This window comes from Stegodyphus dumicola, chromosome 3, assembly GCF_044657685.1.
Source record: "Stegodyphus dumicola isolate Sdum_Otavi_A_Nest chromosome 3, ASM4465768v1".
Classification (NCBI taxonomy): domain Eukaryota; kingdom Metazoa; phylum Arthropoda; class Arachnida; order Araneae; family Eresidae; genus Stegodyphus; species Stegodyphus dumicola.
Genome location: NC_140770.1, coordinates 133804641 through 133820893, shown reverse-complemented (window position 1 = coordinate 133820893; position 16253 = coordinate 133804641). Strand labels below are relative to the sequence as shown.

Below are 16253 nucleotides of genomic sequence, written 5' to 3'. Positions count from 1 at the left end.
GTAACCTCTGTGTCACTTTCTTTAGTATCGGAAGCGAATTATAATGACGAGGAATTTGATTTAAATCATATCAAAGACGGAGTACATTGAGATGAAATACTACATTTAGTAAGGAATTTAAGCCGAATAAAATAAAAACATCTGCCCTGAAGATAAGGATAGTGCTGAGAGATCAACTTCCAATTCATTGCGCGCTGCGGCGTTTCCCCCTCCCCTCCCCGCCGCAGAGCAGCATGAAATTGATAAACAGATTTCGGAATGGTTAGAGAAACAAAATATGCCTTTATCCATTTTTTGCAGAAATTCCACTTTTTGTTTAATGGACATCGAAACATACTTTTGCTTTGTAGATCCTTTACATATTAATAAATATATACCGGAAATTCTATTTGACATAATCGAAAATTCAAGCTTACTTTTATAAAATTGCTCTAACAGTCTGCAAAAAATAATAAGCCGGATCCAATTCGAAGATTAAGGAACAACACAATCTGCAACATTAACTGAATTAGATAATTTTAACTTAGCTTATACCATCCGTTGTACATTAAACACGCATGCGTAAACGTATTATGCGCATGCGCACACGCATATTCGCAGCCGTAAAGGTCTTGCTGCGTCAAAACGACGCATGCACAGAAAGTTTATAGCTTTGAGGTCCGGATTATAGATCATTTTGGATTATGGGTGCCCAAATTAACGACTTTTGACTGTATAGGGATGCAAAAGCATTGCTGTCATAGGTTTTGTAAAACTAACATCTTATGTGAATTTTAATATTTTTAAAATTAAAAATTGATTTAAAAAATTGTTAAAATGATGTACGTTATCCCTAAGAATGACCACGGGGTTTACTTTGGAGTTCATTTATCACTCTAGAAGAGTTTAAATTCACTCTAGAAGAGTTTATGGCTAAAATGTTTATCATATGTCTAATATGATGTAAATCTACAGCTAATTTCACATTATAATATCTCTGGGTGATATTGAACAGCAAATAAATGATGCTTATTGTTTATATTAAATGAATATTCCAACATATCTCATCATTTTAAGGATGTCAGTTTGTCTTTATCATTCTCATCTTAAATGGTTTTCTCATGTTGATATACACTGGTGAAATAAATTAAGAGAATTTTCATATTTGATCTATGATCTCCAGAACTACTGGACAGATTTTAATAAAATTTGGTGTGAACATAGGTTGACAAACAAATAAATACAAAATAAAAACAAATAAACATTTCAACAGTTATAATAGACACACATGTTCGTGTGTAACACTCATGGGAGTCTGAAGGCCTGAAATAGCTGTTGCAGAAGACACAAAAGAAATGGGTTAATAGGGGTAATGGTCACCTCTTAAGCCATACAGGCCCTGCAGTGTGATGTCATACTGGAAATAAGGCAGTTTATCAGTGCCTGTGGCAATTGGTCCCACTCCTTCAGCAATGCTGTTTTCAGTTTGTGTATGGTTCTTAGAGGGGTGTTGCAAGTTGCATTTGCCCTCCCCAGAGCTTCCCAGACATGCTCTATAGGGTTGAGATCTGGAGACCTGGTTGGCCAATCCATCTGGCAAATGTCCTCGCTTTTGAGAAATTCGTCGACCAGAAGAGCTCTATGTGGCATCACATTATTGTCCTGTAAGATGAACTCGGGGCCCATTGCATCCTGGAAAAGACAAACATCCCTATACCTCACACCAGTCGCAGAGTCTCTGTCAAAGACGTGCAGAGGTGTGCAGCCAACCAACATAATGCCTGCCCAGACCATTACACCACCACCGCCATAATTATTGATTTTGCGGACATTGGAGGGTAGGTAGCGGGTCCTTGGCTCTCTCCATATGAAAGTACGGTGAGAATTTGTGTTTAGGCTTAAACAGGATTTGTCGGTGTACAGAATGGTCGCCCATTGCTCTGTTCTCCATTCACTATGCTGCCTGCACCATGCGAATCGGACTCTCCTGTCCACTCTAGCCGTCGTGGCTCTTGGACAACCTTGCCCAGGCTTTCTCTCGATGGATCCAGTATCCTGGAACTGTTTCCGTAGGTTACACATGATGCTGGGCATTAAATTAAACTCTCTGCATATCTGAACTTGCGATTGGCCTGCCTCTAGCCTCCCCACAATTCGCCTCCTTATTCCATCATCTAAACGTTGGTCGTTACTTATTTTTACTGTTTCAATGTGAATTTAACCGATTGCTGCAAGATAATACCAAGAAATTCGCCGAGGTGTGCTAGCGGACGCAATTCATCTTACCCCTCCATGCTCTTATAAAGGCCTGTTTTTCTGCTGGCTCCGCCTACACACATGTGTATGCTTACGTATTTGCCGTACAAGATTTACATTTTTATCTAGAAGCAGTGATTTTTCCTTCAGATCAGTTCTTTTCCTGCAATTCGATAAAATATTCAAATTCTCTTAATTTATTTCACCAATGTATTTTTATATTTGCAGTTGCAAAACCATTATTGTTCTGGGAAACACAATGCTTTTAAATACTTGCTAATAATAACAACAATAATTAAAAAGAATTTTTTTGGTTGTTAAAGAAAAATTAAATCCTAATCCACAGTTTGAAGCTTACTTGTTATTAGAGATGATAAGGCTTAAAAAACAGATTCATTATTTACTTTTAAAAATGTTAAGAGCATTGAAGCGTGTAACAGTTAAAAAAAGTCTCATTTAATAATTGTTTATGCAGTTACAATTTTATTGTTGTATAATATTCTGCTTAGATTTCTACGGATATTTTTATTTTGAAGTTATTAAAACAGTTTTAAGGCTTTATAAATTTAACTATTTGGTACTTTGTTATAGTGGCTCCTGAGATATCTAGCCAAAATTTGGCTGCATGTTCTTGTACCTCGCTACATAATCATATATTAACACCATGTTTTTTTTCTTGCTATCTCCACAAGTTCTTATATTGCTCATTTTTAATGAGTTTTTTGAATTCGCATTTGTTTATTAAAAATATTTTTCCTCTCTTTTTTTTTTTTAAATCTTTTTTGTGAATATGATGTTACCAGTCTTTAATTTTGCCAAGTAATAAGGTGGACGCCATATCATTTTTCATGAAAGAGGTCTTTTATCTAACAAATGAGTATGCGAAAATGACCACAGCCTGAAACTTTGTTAATGACAAAACCATATGTAAATGCAATGTTAAAAATTTTGAAAAGAAGGGCCTCCATGCCAGAATATTGTTCATCACCACTATTGGATTTATAAGAGGAGTTGACATCCATGACAAGGTGTAATAAAGAGCTTAATATGTATAAAAGTGACTGGAACAATTACATGCATCATAATAATGATAAGGACTCTTAAAAATATTCTTACGAAATAGCATATGAGTATTATTATATATTGTGTTGTTTATTTTTACATTTGCACTTACTTCATGAGTTTGGCAAAAGTATAGCTGAGATCTTGTGCAAATCTAAAATTGCCAAATAGGATTGGAGCTGCTTTTAACAGAGAAGTACCAATTATTTTATGTATTCAAAATAAATTGGAAACAGAGCTTACTAATTTAATTTCTGATTATTGTGTTTTTAGCCTAGAACAACTGGTGAACATAAAACTAAACCAACTCAAGCAAGCGTTCGAGAATTACGGGGTCTTGGTCTTTCTCCAGATGTGGTGAGTAAAATGAAAGATATAATTTGAATAAGATTTCTCCTGACATATAGTATAAATATGCAAAACTTTATTAATTTTTGCTTGTGTACACTGCTAAAAAAAAAAAAATGGGACAGTGCTATATCTCCCGTTCTACTGGGGCGATTCACGAAATTCAAATTGCGTTCTTCATGCCTCGAAAGCGCGACTTAGGATATATATTAGATTTATATATAGCACTATTCTAACATAGGTATTTTGACACAAAATCGGACTTTTTCTGAAATAACATACCAATTTTTTTACATATTTCGATTCTACGACTCAAATTATGCCAGAATACCAAGTTTTGTAAAAATCGTATGAGTAGTTTTTGAAATATTAGCTCTCAAAATTTTAGCTCCTCAATGTTAATTCTTTTTTTATTAAACTTTTTTGATTTTTTCTCTCACATTTCAAAATTTAGGTTCATTCCAAATAAAATTTACCTATTTTTGTGTTTTATTTTTTAAATTTCTATTTTTAAATAATTTTTATAAATTTTTCGAAAAAAATTTTGAATTATAACCTATAAAATTTTTACCATCATCTTAAAATAGGTATATTTTTAAGCATATCTGCAAAAAATTAGCCTTTTTTATTCAAAATTTTCTAAGATATACACAAATTTACATATTTTCGCGTTTTGAAATTTGGCATCATTTTTTTGAGCGATAATAATGCCAAATGTGGTCGATGGATTTTTGTGACACTGTATTGCCACAGCTATTTTTAACCTTAAATTTCAAGTAAAATTTTACGGAGAATTTATTATATGACATTTTTTCCCTCAATGGTGCGTAATAAATATTTATTAATATTATATGAAAAACTATTTTTTAAATAAATTTTTTAATATTTTTTTAAATTTCTCTCTATCTTTTTTTTTTTTTTTTTTTTTTTTTTTTATAAGAGTAAATTTTTGTAAGAGTAAATTTTTACCTTCGGCGTTTTATTGTCTGCTACTTTACTTCGTTTAAATCGAGAATTTTCGTTTGATGTTTATTTGAATTTTATGACATTAACTGCACAATTTATTTCTAAACAAACTGATGCTTTTGAAGTGGCTGAAAGAGCGGCTGGTACTATCATCCATATTTTTAAAGCACAGTATACTTTTATAGAAAAATAAGATTTAGAATAATCATTTTTATAAAAGTCAAATTATGATATAAATATACAACCCTCTAGAGACTGAATTAATGGAAGTTCAATGGTTATGTAGAAATGATCTGCAGCTGTTAATCGCTGGATAAGTCAGCAGATTCCGTGGACAAGTAAGAATAATTATATAAATGACACCCAACATTCTGAATTCAATTAACAACCAGGATACGATGTATATTAAATGAATTCAAGAAGTTTTAAAACATAAAAAATCAACTCATTTTTTATCCTAAAATGTATTTTTGTGCGTAGCGTATTTTCATTATTCTAATTTAAAATTCTAATAATTCTTAAAATTCTAATTTAGAATGTAATTGTCAAGAACTGATTCCTAATCATCAGTAATATAATAAGTAATTACTACGGTTATTAATAAATCCTTCTTATAAAGTAATTGCAAATATTTCAAAAAACTTTCTGTCTGAATGCAAATATTTTTCTGTGCAAATATTTTTAATTTTATATTAATCAAGATTGCACATGATATTATTTATTTGCACTTCACTTCTTAACGTCAGTTCTAGTAGAAGTTACAAATCAATTATATTTAATTAAGGATTAGATTGGATTGGATTGGATTATTTAATTATGGCAAAGCACATGAGGGCTATCTGCCTAAAGGGAGGGATGCCTTCGTGGAGGACTTTCTAAGGAAAACTGGCTCGTATACATGTTACACATCGGGAAAACCACGAAAACACCCATGCAACCAGCCCGTTCGCGGGATTCGAACCTCGGACCGAACTACCAGTGATCAGCGTCTTTAACCACTCGGCCGTTTGTGGGCCTTTATGAAATGGTAGGCGATAACTTTATTTAAAAATATTGTCAGAAATACCAAAATGTTTTGAAAAGTTGGATACTTTTTAATATACTTTCAGAATGCTTAAAGAAAAGGAGAAGAAAAATAAATTTTTTCGTAAAATTTAGTATTTGTATTTTTTTAAATTTAAAACTTTTCAATGTTATGATATTTGATTCTTGCGATTTCAAAAATAAAATATTTGACTAAAATATGAATAACATTTTAAAAAACCAAATGTAGGATAAAATTGTGTAAAGCAATGGGCACAATGATAAAACTGTTTAAAGCAGTGTATGCAAGTCATCCTAAGTTAAAATGTCGGTTATACATCTCTCTTATTTATATATATCTTTTCTGAACGGAGCATTGAAAGGCGTGTAAAACTGTGCTTTACTGTATTTTCTCTTTTAATATAGTATGCAGTTTTCAAACTCATCGTAGTCTGGGTTACAAAGTAACATTGTTACAAAGTTACATTACAAAGTTACATTGAAAGGTGTGTAAAACTGTGCTTTACTGTATTTTCTCTTTTAATATAGTATGCAGTTTTCAAACTCATCGTAGTCTGGGTTACAAAGTATTCTTCCGTAAGAAACGCAGTTCAAATAAATAAAATCAAATTCTGGAAAATTGATATTAATAAATATATTTAAAATGCTCAGTTCAAAGGAATAAATAGAAAATTTTAAAACAATTATCTGAAGAGACAATGCCACACAAACAATTAAAATAAAAGTATAAAAATTTAAAAATTACCTAAAATAATAACTATGATGAAAAATATATATAAAGAAAACTATTTGAAAAAAATAAACGCTGCACCTTTATTTATGCAGTTCAAATAGGTAAATAGAAATTTTTAAAACAGTTATTCGAAAAAAAAAAAGTGCAACTTAAACAATTAAAATGAAATTCTAAAAAGAAAAAATTACTTAAAATAATAAGTTATAATTAAAAATATAATATAAAGAATATTATTTGGAAAAAAGGAACGATGGTGACTTTTTTTCCTCTCACGGGAAAGGAAACTAGGTTGCCATATATTAAGAAGTTCACCAAGTGAAGTATTCTTGGCGCAAAATGACAGAAAAGTGCCAACATAAATTTGGGAATTTCTCTGTAAATTTCGCTCCAAATGCTACAAAATTTCATATTTAGGCGTAATTTGAGTCGTAGAATCGAAATATGTAAAAAAATTGATACCAGAATTTGAGAATTGAATTTCAGAAAAAGTCCGATTTTGTGTCAAAATACCTATGTTAGAATAGTGCTATATATAAATCTAAAATATATCCTAAGTCACGCTTTCAAGACATGAAGAACGCAATTTGAATTTTGTCAATCGGCCCAGTAGATCGGGAGATATAGGACTGTCCCTTTTTTTTTTTTTTTTTTGAGCAGTGTACATTTGTCACATTTCTCCAATTCTAAAACATTTTCTCTCATTGCTAAAAATGAGACCTTAGATTTGATATTGTAAATTGACCTTAGATTTGATGCATGTTTTTTTGAATTATGAACTAATCTGAGACAATAAAGTTTTCTAAATTTTTAATTTAAATAGTGTTATTATTAACAAATCAAAAAATAAAAAATATAAAAAATATAATAAAGTTTTATAGAAATTTGTAATGTATTATAGAAATTAAATGTATTATAGAAATTTGTTTCATTTACATTGTTTTTATACCTGTTGGGGATATTAAAACTTTCTTAAACTTTTAGCATCTTAAACTCCTTTTTCTATTACTCTGCTTAAAGACATGAAAAATCAAAGGAAACAAATTTTGGTAAAGAGTTCTGTATTTGCATTATATAAAATAGAATAGTAGGTTTCTAAAATGATTTTCTAATATTTAAATCTTCAAATACTACTTATGTTTTCTGTTCTTTGCATTTAAGGAAGAGCAGTGAAATGAAGAGATTGTAAAAAGCAGCTGTAAAAGTAATTTTCTTTCATAACAGCATTTATATAAACCTTTCAAATTTGTAACAGTTGGTAATGAAAAAGGATATTTTCACGTTCTTTTTCTTCATTTTATTTAGTTAAGAGCAGCATGTAATATATTTTACTTAGCATATTTAAAGATATGTTTTTAGCAATTTAACTCTTCCAAAGTAAAATAATTTAATCCTTAAAGCACATTTGTTTTGTAGGATTTATTAATTTCTATTTCATTAACATTAGAAAAGCAGATATTTGAAGTACTTTGTGCATTTGCAAATTATTTTTAGTGAAGTTGTGAAAACTGGAGCCAGTTGATCTCAATTTGAAGCTTATTTATGTTGTGCTTGTAAGATTTTTTATTAAAAAATTGTAATTCCAAGAAATTTACATGGTCTCTTTGTAACCTTCTCCTGTATTATAGTTGAAAATTATTCACTTCTTTTTTCAATTATAATACTGAATTCCTGCTTATTATAATTAATAAATATTTTAAGCCTATTTTGTGTCTTGTTTTAGATTGTCTGTAGAAGCGAAAAACCAATTGACGAAAATGTGAAACAAAAAATTTCAAATTTTTGCCATGTTCCACCAGAAGAGGTAAGTGTTTTTAACCAGTGGTAATAAAAAAAATTTCAAATTGCATTTGAGAAATAAAGAATGATTTTCTGTATTGTTAATATGTTAAGGCACTTGTAAGCATTTTGGTAAAGTGATGCTTTGAGTATATTTTGTCAGAAACATCACATAATATATATTTCCTACCATCCTTTGATAAAAGAATAATTATTTACAGAGTTATTTTGACAATATCAATGTTCAATGAAAATGTATGAAATAATTGTGTATTTTAGTTTTCAGCTTTATAGATTAACAATATGTATTTTAAAATCTGAGTCAATATATTGCAAAAAAAGTGAAGCAGCTTTTCGTCTTTTTTATCATATTTAGTTATTTATAATCCACAAAATGTCATAATTTTTAAAAATATGCCAAAAAAAAAATGCCACTGACATTTATTTTGCAACTAAACTTTATAGGGTTAAAGTAATGTGTTAAAAATGAAGTGTAATAAATAATTTTAGATACTTGGAATTGATGAGCAAAGATTTGAATTTTCTGTAAATGGACTTAAATTATATATACACAGAGAAAGAGAGAGAGAGAGAGACAGCCATCTTCTCTGATTTATTTATTAGCTCTTGGTTATTTAATTGATTTTGCAGCATACTGCATGATTTTAATAATTAATCTTAATTTTTAAATTTCTAAACTCATGTTTATTTTATATATATTTTGCAAGACATTTTTTTTTCATAATTTATTTTCTACTGAATGAAAGAAGAAGCTTTTTAAAGTATACGTAGTATTCTGAAAGCATTTTTTTTTCATGAAAATTTATTTATCATTTTGAAGGATTATTTGATGACTTCTCAATAAATAATAGTAATAATTATATTTATCTCAATAGTAATAATTATATATTTATCTCAATAGTAATAATTATATATACCTTTGTTTAAAATGTAAATATGATTTAATTAAAAAAAACGTTTATGAATCTTATTCATTGTAGGTTGTTTGCTTGCATGATGTGAAGTCAGTATATCATGTTCCAATTTTTCTTGAAGAACAAGGACTTGTTAAGTTTTTTCATGAACGGCTAAAACTTCCAGTTCGGAAACATTCAGATGAGGTTCGAAATCGCTCTAAACAATGGAAGAATCTCATTAAAAAAATTGATAGTCTGGTTCAAGAAGTAAATATAGCACTAGTTGGGAAATATACTGGCTTAGAGGATGCATATGCATCTGTCATCAAATCATTGCATCATGCATCTATGCACTGCAACTTGAAGCTTAATTTACAGGTATAAGTTTCCTTAATTTTAGATTTGTGTATACCTTTACTTAAGTGTGTTTAATTCTTTAATTATTTTTTAGCTTTTTGAACTGGAATAATATTAATATTATTGATAGTGTAAGTAAATTTATAATTGATTGGTTTTTGTCTTAACAAATTAAGTATTTTCGATTTCATATATTTTTGCTGTGCTTTTTAATTCAAAATTCTTCAGAAATGTAAGCAAAATTTTCTTGTTTCTGGTTTCAAAATTTGCTCTTGCCTTTAGTTTATAGCTGCAGCTGATCTAGAGCCTGAAACCCTGAGAAATGATGCAGTTCGCTATCATGAAGGATGGCAAAAATTATGCAAATCAGAGTAAGTGTTATTTCTGTGCTGATAAATGTTAATGAAATTTATCAAAATTAGCATAAAAACCTCTTTAATATTTCTTTTCAAATATAAAAATATGTCCACAATTTCAATGTTCTGTATGTGTATTTATAATTCAATGATTAGTGCACATTGGATATCATATTATTTTAGTTATAGTATTGCCTTTATTTTCCCAATGAATATTTTATTGCTGAAAAGGAGAATATTATACTTTCTTTTTGCATTAAAGTATTTATATCAAGTAAAACAATTTTTTTAGCATTTTTTTAAAATATAAAAGCACAAGCAAAAGTTTCTTCGATTGAATAACAAAATTTCATAAAAGTATTATTTTTAATAAACAGTGAATTTTTTGAATTAAAATATTTTGGAAAATTTATTAAATTTTAAAATTTATTTGTAGTGGCATAATTGTTCCTGGAGGATTTGGTACCAATGGTATTGAAGGGAAAATTTCTGCTATAAAATGGGCAAGAGAAAGCAAAAAGCCATTTTTAGGTAAATTTACATTTTTTCTTAACTGTTCTCAGTTTTTGGGTCTTTTGTATTTCTGAATGTATGTTAACCTACTACAGCATGTTCCAAGATGTTTAGAATGTAATACCGCTTGAAACAGCAGACTTTGGTTAAGTTTTTCTAATTGAGTTGTATACTTTAAACTGCTAACTTATCTGTATAAAAAATTTAAGTATTATTGATTTTTTTAAAAAGGCGTTAAAAACTTTATGGTCATCTCCTGTTTTGAGGTCATAAATTTAGCATGTTTAACATCTTTAGTAGGGAGAAGATTCTTTAGAGTGTTTTAAGTTGAAAAAGAGAAGCACAAATTCAAAAATTTGTTTTGTAAATTATAAGTAATATATTATGTATATAATATAGAATAAATGCAGTTGAAATGCAATATTTGTGGATACTTGTGAGAATCGAGGCTTTTTCCCTTTAATTAGGAGTGCATTATTCTCCTGTTCAAGGGTCTTTAGGCATCAGGAATTATATTTTAACTTTCTGAGTGGCACTCTTTTTGAATCTGCACATGAAAAATTATATTTAAACAGAATTTGTTCGCTAAATTTGTATAATTAATTATTATATTTTCATAAATTTTCATTCATTAAGATAATATTTAAATTATTAAGGAAAGTAAAAACAAAATATTTTAAATAATAAAGTTATGTACATTAAATGACAAAAAACTCATATGCAGGTAAAGGCACTCATGTCACTTAGCAGGTTTAGAAAAAGTGTTCACTAAATGAGTTTGTTAATGAAGGTTTGACTATACCTGTTAATTTATTATGAAGCCTTAATGCATAAAATAAAAATTAAAAAAAAAAAAAAAAAAAAAAAAACACTTTTATACAGGGTTGCCACGCTACCTGGAAAACCGGAAAAATTCATGGAATTCGGAAATTGACCAAAAAATTCAGGGAAAAGTCAAGGAATTTAAGTGCTTTAGTCAAAATCTGGAAAAGTCAGAGAATTTCATACAAGGATCCCACCAAAAAAGGCGAGTTTTGCGCCGACGTCGGAAGAGATCACTTTTTTGGTGAATTGTGTATCAGGTGAGTGTCATTCGGGCAGCTGGCATAGAGCCAATTTTCGCAGCTCCAATTTGATTGTCTTTTAGAAAGGGAAAGCAAGTTTTCTGCAACGTTTGGTTTCCAGTAACCTCAAGAATCGCATGTGCGGTGCATGAACTAAAGAAAGTACCTGTTCTCGTATAAAACAAAATGGGTTTAATCCTAGTATACGGTACATGAAGGTTAGAATCAAAGAATATGTATTGTAAAGAAGGAAAACCTCTCTGCAACAGACGTGGCTCCATTCCATCATAGAGGGAAACAGCTGTGCATGTCTGATATATCTGTCGCCAAAGCTCGAAACCGGTGTCGAAGTTCGAAGGTCACGTTATCAAGAGTTCATAAAATGAATATCGTTTAAAATTTCTTTAAACTCTAAAGGAAAAGAAAATATTTTTTGGCGGGGGGGAAAAAAAAAAAAAAAAACTACGAAAATCCGTTTCTAAAATTTTTGCGAAAAATCCAAGAAAAAACGTTCTTTGATAAAACATTTCTTCTTGGATTTTTTGCAATAATTTAAAAAGGCATTTTCGTAGTTTTCTTTTTTGTCAAAGAACGTTTCTTCTTAGCACATGTTTCTCAATTTCCTGTACACATCGCGGAGAGGGAAATTCTGGCCGCCAGGTTACGTCGCCAAATCCCTTGGCAAATTTTCCCTCTGCTTTCTAGCGGCGTAATAGCATTTACGTGTATGAAACTTTTTCTACTTTACATAGACGTTCTTTGGTTAGAATAATCTCCATGTATGGTACAGTGGGATTTGGCGACATGATGATGAGCAGTAAACGACTCATTTTGTTCTTGGCGACAATTTTCAAAATCGTGCGAAGGCCATGATACTAGGATTTTACCGCAAAATCTTTTTAAACCTTTTTTTTTTTTTTTCTTTTTGATAAATACCTTGTCATTTTGCAGTAAAATAAAAAAATAGTAATCAGTCATCTAGGCTATCCATGTAATATAACTATATTTGCTAAAATATCGTTGATTATTCTAATTCAATTTTTAAGTAATTATTTTTATGTTATTCATATCATTTAATGTTGCTTCTTCCCTCTAAATTTATTTATCATTAGTAAATAATATTTCCAAATTTTAGGAAATTTTCTCTGGCACAATCCTGAAATTAATTCTAGCAGTATGATGACATGCCATCACGAAATTTAATGCACTTATTTTTTCCTTATGGATGCTGCGAAATAAATATAAATACCTCAATTTATTAAAAAAATAACATTAAATAGATTTCTTTCTTTCGTTTAGCTGCAGAATGTCTGCAAAAAAAGCCTTATTTTATTCCAGATTGGGCAGATTCTAATGTCAATCTTTAGTGGAGAAAACAACTCCTATTATAATTATATTTGTGTTTTCAAGTGTTAAGGTGCCTTTTAAAAAGACACCTCACACAAATTAAATTTACCTAAAATCTAACTTAACTATTTAGCATTGCGTTGTGATTTATAAGAACCGGATTAGCCTTGTGTTGAACTGGTGATGATCATGAGTAATAAATAAATAAAACACACATTTGTTATCCAATGTATATATTTTAAATTTTATTAAGTTTCTTAAGTGGAAAAGTAAACAAAATTATCAAACAAAGTGTACCAAGAATAATTAAGAATAAATGCCTGCTGGGATTTATGGAATAATTAAGTGAATTTGCTACACAATACAAGTAATACCATAATTAATTTACCTCTTAGCACAGCCAACGTACATTACGCGGATAGACTGGAATTTTCTCGAAACATACCTGGAAAACCTGGAAAAGTCAGGGAATTTCATTCTCCTGTTTGAGTGGCAACCCTGTTTATAGTAAAATAAGCTCCAGAAGAATAAATCATCTTAAAAGTTCAATAGTGTTTTCTCTCACCTTGGAAAGTCATAGAGATGAAAAATGATTAGGAAAAATATAATTAAAATGTACAGATTGATCCACTCAAATAATAAAAAAGTTTGATTTTTAAACTGTTAACAAAAATTACAGTTCTTGAAAAAAGAACAAATGGAGAATTGATATACCCATCTCGTATTTAAACACAGTTTTATCAAATCATAGTTATTTTCTTCATTTGTTAGTCAGCTGTTCTTCACCCTTCTTTTTAGAAGTGAAATTTCCATTCAAAAGCTAATAATGCAGCTGAGAAGTCTTTGTATTGTTACGAATTTTGTACTTAGGTTAGGTAATTTTTGTAGTTTTTGGTTTGTAATTAAAAATTTTGTAGAATTATAAATAAAATTAAATTAAAAATAAATTTATAAATAAAATTTATAATTCTGCAAAGTGACCTAATTCTATGTAATGTTTTTCAAGACAAATTTAAACCCTCTGAGCACCTGTACTTTTCTGTGTAATGTAGTGCAAGACAAATTTAACTCTCTGTGCGCCATGACCGGCTTTATCTAGTCATGAGATTTTTTGTCACTTGTAGAAACTGTATTGCACCAGATGGTGCTGTGTGCGCCTGAATTCTTTTGAGTAGTTTAGAACATTGCTGACTGCGAGAGATATAAAACGAAAGTACATTAAGTTGCAAAAATCAAACTAAATTCATATGTGTTTCTTTATTATAATTGTATTTATTTGTGTCGTCAATAAAATTTGTATAAAATGACAGAATGTGAGAATCAATGCTGCTTCGCACAAGTAAGCAAAATTTCATTTGAATATTGAGTTTTAGAATAATGCAAATGCAATATTAGATGCAAGTTCCTTATTTAGTATAATATATTAGCATATAATTTAAGATATTTTGCTTTCTTACTTTCATTAATGATATAAATGCCATTTTGATGAATGCAAGTTTTTGAAAATATAGACTAAAATAGGTAAATATACATATAATAAAGGCTCTTAATACAAGTCTTCATTTGAGTATATGGGTATCTAGTAATTTGATGAGATATTGCCAAGCTGACCATGGTTTTGGCGACTTATTTTGTCGCCAAATTTTGCGACATTTTGATCCAGTCCCTGTGTCACTGAAATAAGTTTTGTAAGTGAATAAATGTAACACACCACTTTGTTAGCTGTAACCGTAATTCTACTTTCATATTGCTTTCCAGTAACAGACAGTACAAGAAACATCTCGTGGCCAGTTGAAAACTATTTAAGGCTGAAGAGAGAGCATCAGCTCTCAGTTGCTTAGATATTGTTATTGCAAGTTGCTTAGTCCTGCATGAACTGAGATATACGAGTCAGCTTTCTCTTTAGATGCACTTTGCATTGCATTGTGTTTAACATTTTTAGTACTGTGTGGTACTGTGCACACTTGTATGAATATTTCTGTAGAAAATTCCAGCATTCTAAAATATTTCTTTTGATAAAAATAAATTTTATTAGCACATTATTGGACGCATGCATTCAATCTATTATGAACCCGTATGCATGCAACGATATTGCTTGATTGTGTGTTATAACAAAATTCCTTTTGCAGAATGAACAACTTTTCTCAGAGTTTGATATTTCTTTTTAACTCTTGTCTACTTTTCGAATATTTTAGATGTTTTCTATATTTGTTTTATTTACTTTGCAGTAGTTAGTAAGTTAAATTTTTATACTTTTGTTCTTAGTTCTTGCATGGTATTTTGTAAACATATAAAATCATTCAGTTATTTATACTTAATTTGGTTACTAATTTATTATATTTGGTGAAGGAAATAGTTTCACTTGATCATGGAAATTCAGGGATAATCAGGGAAATTAAAGTTGAATTTCGGTAGGAACCCTGAATTTGTATTTTGCTAAAGAGAAATATTATCTGTTCTTACTACTGCTGCAGTTGTAATATGTGACTTCATTTGATTCTTCTTATTGTAATAGCTTTATAGTTAACCCTTTTAGATGTTGATGCTCTATATAAAACGTTCCTCTGAGCTGATGTTTCTGAAAATAATTCATTTTGAAAACATTTCCAAAAGTTTGAGAGTTTTTATTAAATGTATTGATTGAAATAAATTTATATCTTCATTGCTCTGTTTAATTTTCTCAGTATTGCTGCATTTAATTTAATTTTAACTTAATTGTATCTTTCAATATCCAGATTATATCAGTTTTATTTCTTTTGAAAGCATCTAAAACACACTTCATAGATCTTGGACTGGTTCATAAATACCAGTATTATTTTTCATATAGCTGTAATTTCTTTTGTATTTTTGGAAGCAAAATATCAATTTTGGAAGCAAAATATGCATGGAATAATAACTCACTTGTTGGTTGCTACTGCAAAAGCAGTAGAGTGTAAAAAAGAAATGATCAAATAATAAGGATATCGATGCGTTTTAATTACTTCAGTCTTCATTCTCCAGTGTGACATGACAAAACATATATTTTATATTGTTTTGTAAACAATATAAAATATTGTTTACAAAGTCTTGCCTTTAATGCGATTAGCTTTTGAGCTCTTTGATAATTTTGGGTAGTGTCCCTTTACTTCTGAAATGTACTGCTCATGTCTAAATGTTCAGTATCAGAAGAATCAACGAAGTTAAAACATAGTAAATGAGAAAGTATATGATCATATTCTGTCAAAAGTTTTGAATAAGCTGTTGCGGCAGAATGTATATGGTCCACAACAGTATCTTTCTTAGAAATAGGCTCTATCTCTTCTCATCAACAGAAGTCGAAAGCTCTTCTCCATCACCATGATATTTCCTTGCACAAGAAGTCTAGTCGAATTAAGGGATAGGATGGCTAGTTCTTTAAAAAATGTTAGCAGACATTTTTTTTTTTGATGAAATCAGCCATTTTGTTTCTGTACATACATCAGGCAGGGATCATTCTAATACTACCTTATCATACACTTGCTTTAAAATAATCATATAGTTAAACATTTGAGGGCTA

The 16253-nt window shown here is 29.6% G+C and overlaps 1 protein-coding gene across 6 annotated transcripts in view; it reads left to right on the top strand.

Moving 5' to 3' along the window:
- The window catches only part of Ctps (CTP synthase), a 91344-nt gene that overhangs the window by 53313 nt on the left and 21778 nt on the right, over window positions 1-16253 (top strand). For all 6 annotated transcript variants that reach the window (XM_085813328.1, XM_085813326.1, XM_085813330.1 and 3 more), the window contains 5 exons: window positions 3571-3654; window positions 8109-8189; window positions 9166-9459; window positions 9721-9809; window positions 10231-10325. In XM_085813328.1, coding sequence (XP_085669454.1) covers window positions 3571-3654; window positions 8109-8189; window positions 9166-9459; window positions 9721-9809; window positions 10231-10325 — 643 coding nt within the window. The remainder of the gene's footprint in view (window positions 1-3570; window positions 3655-8108; window positions 8190-9165; window positions 9460-9720; window positions 9810-10230; window positions 10326-16253) is intronic.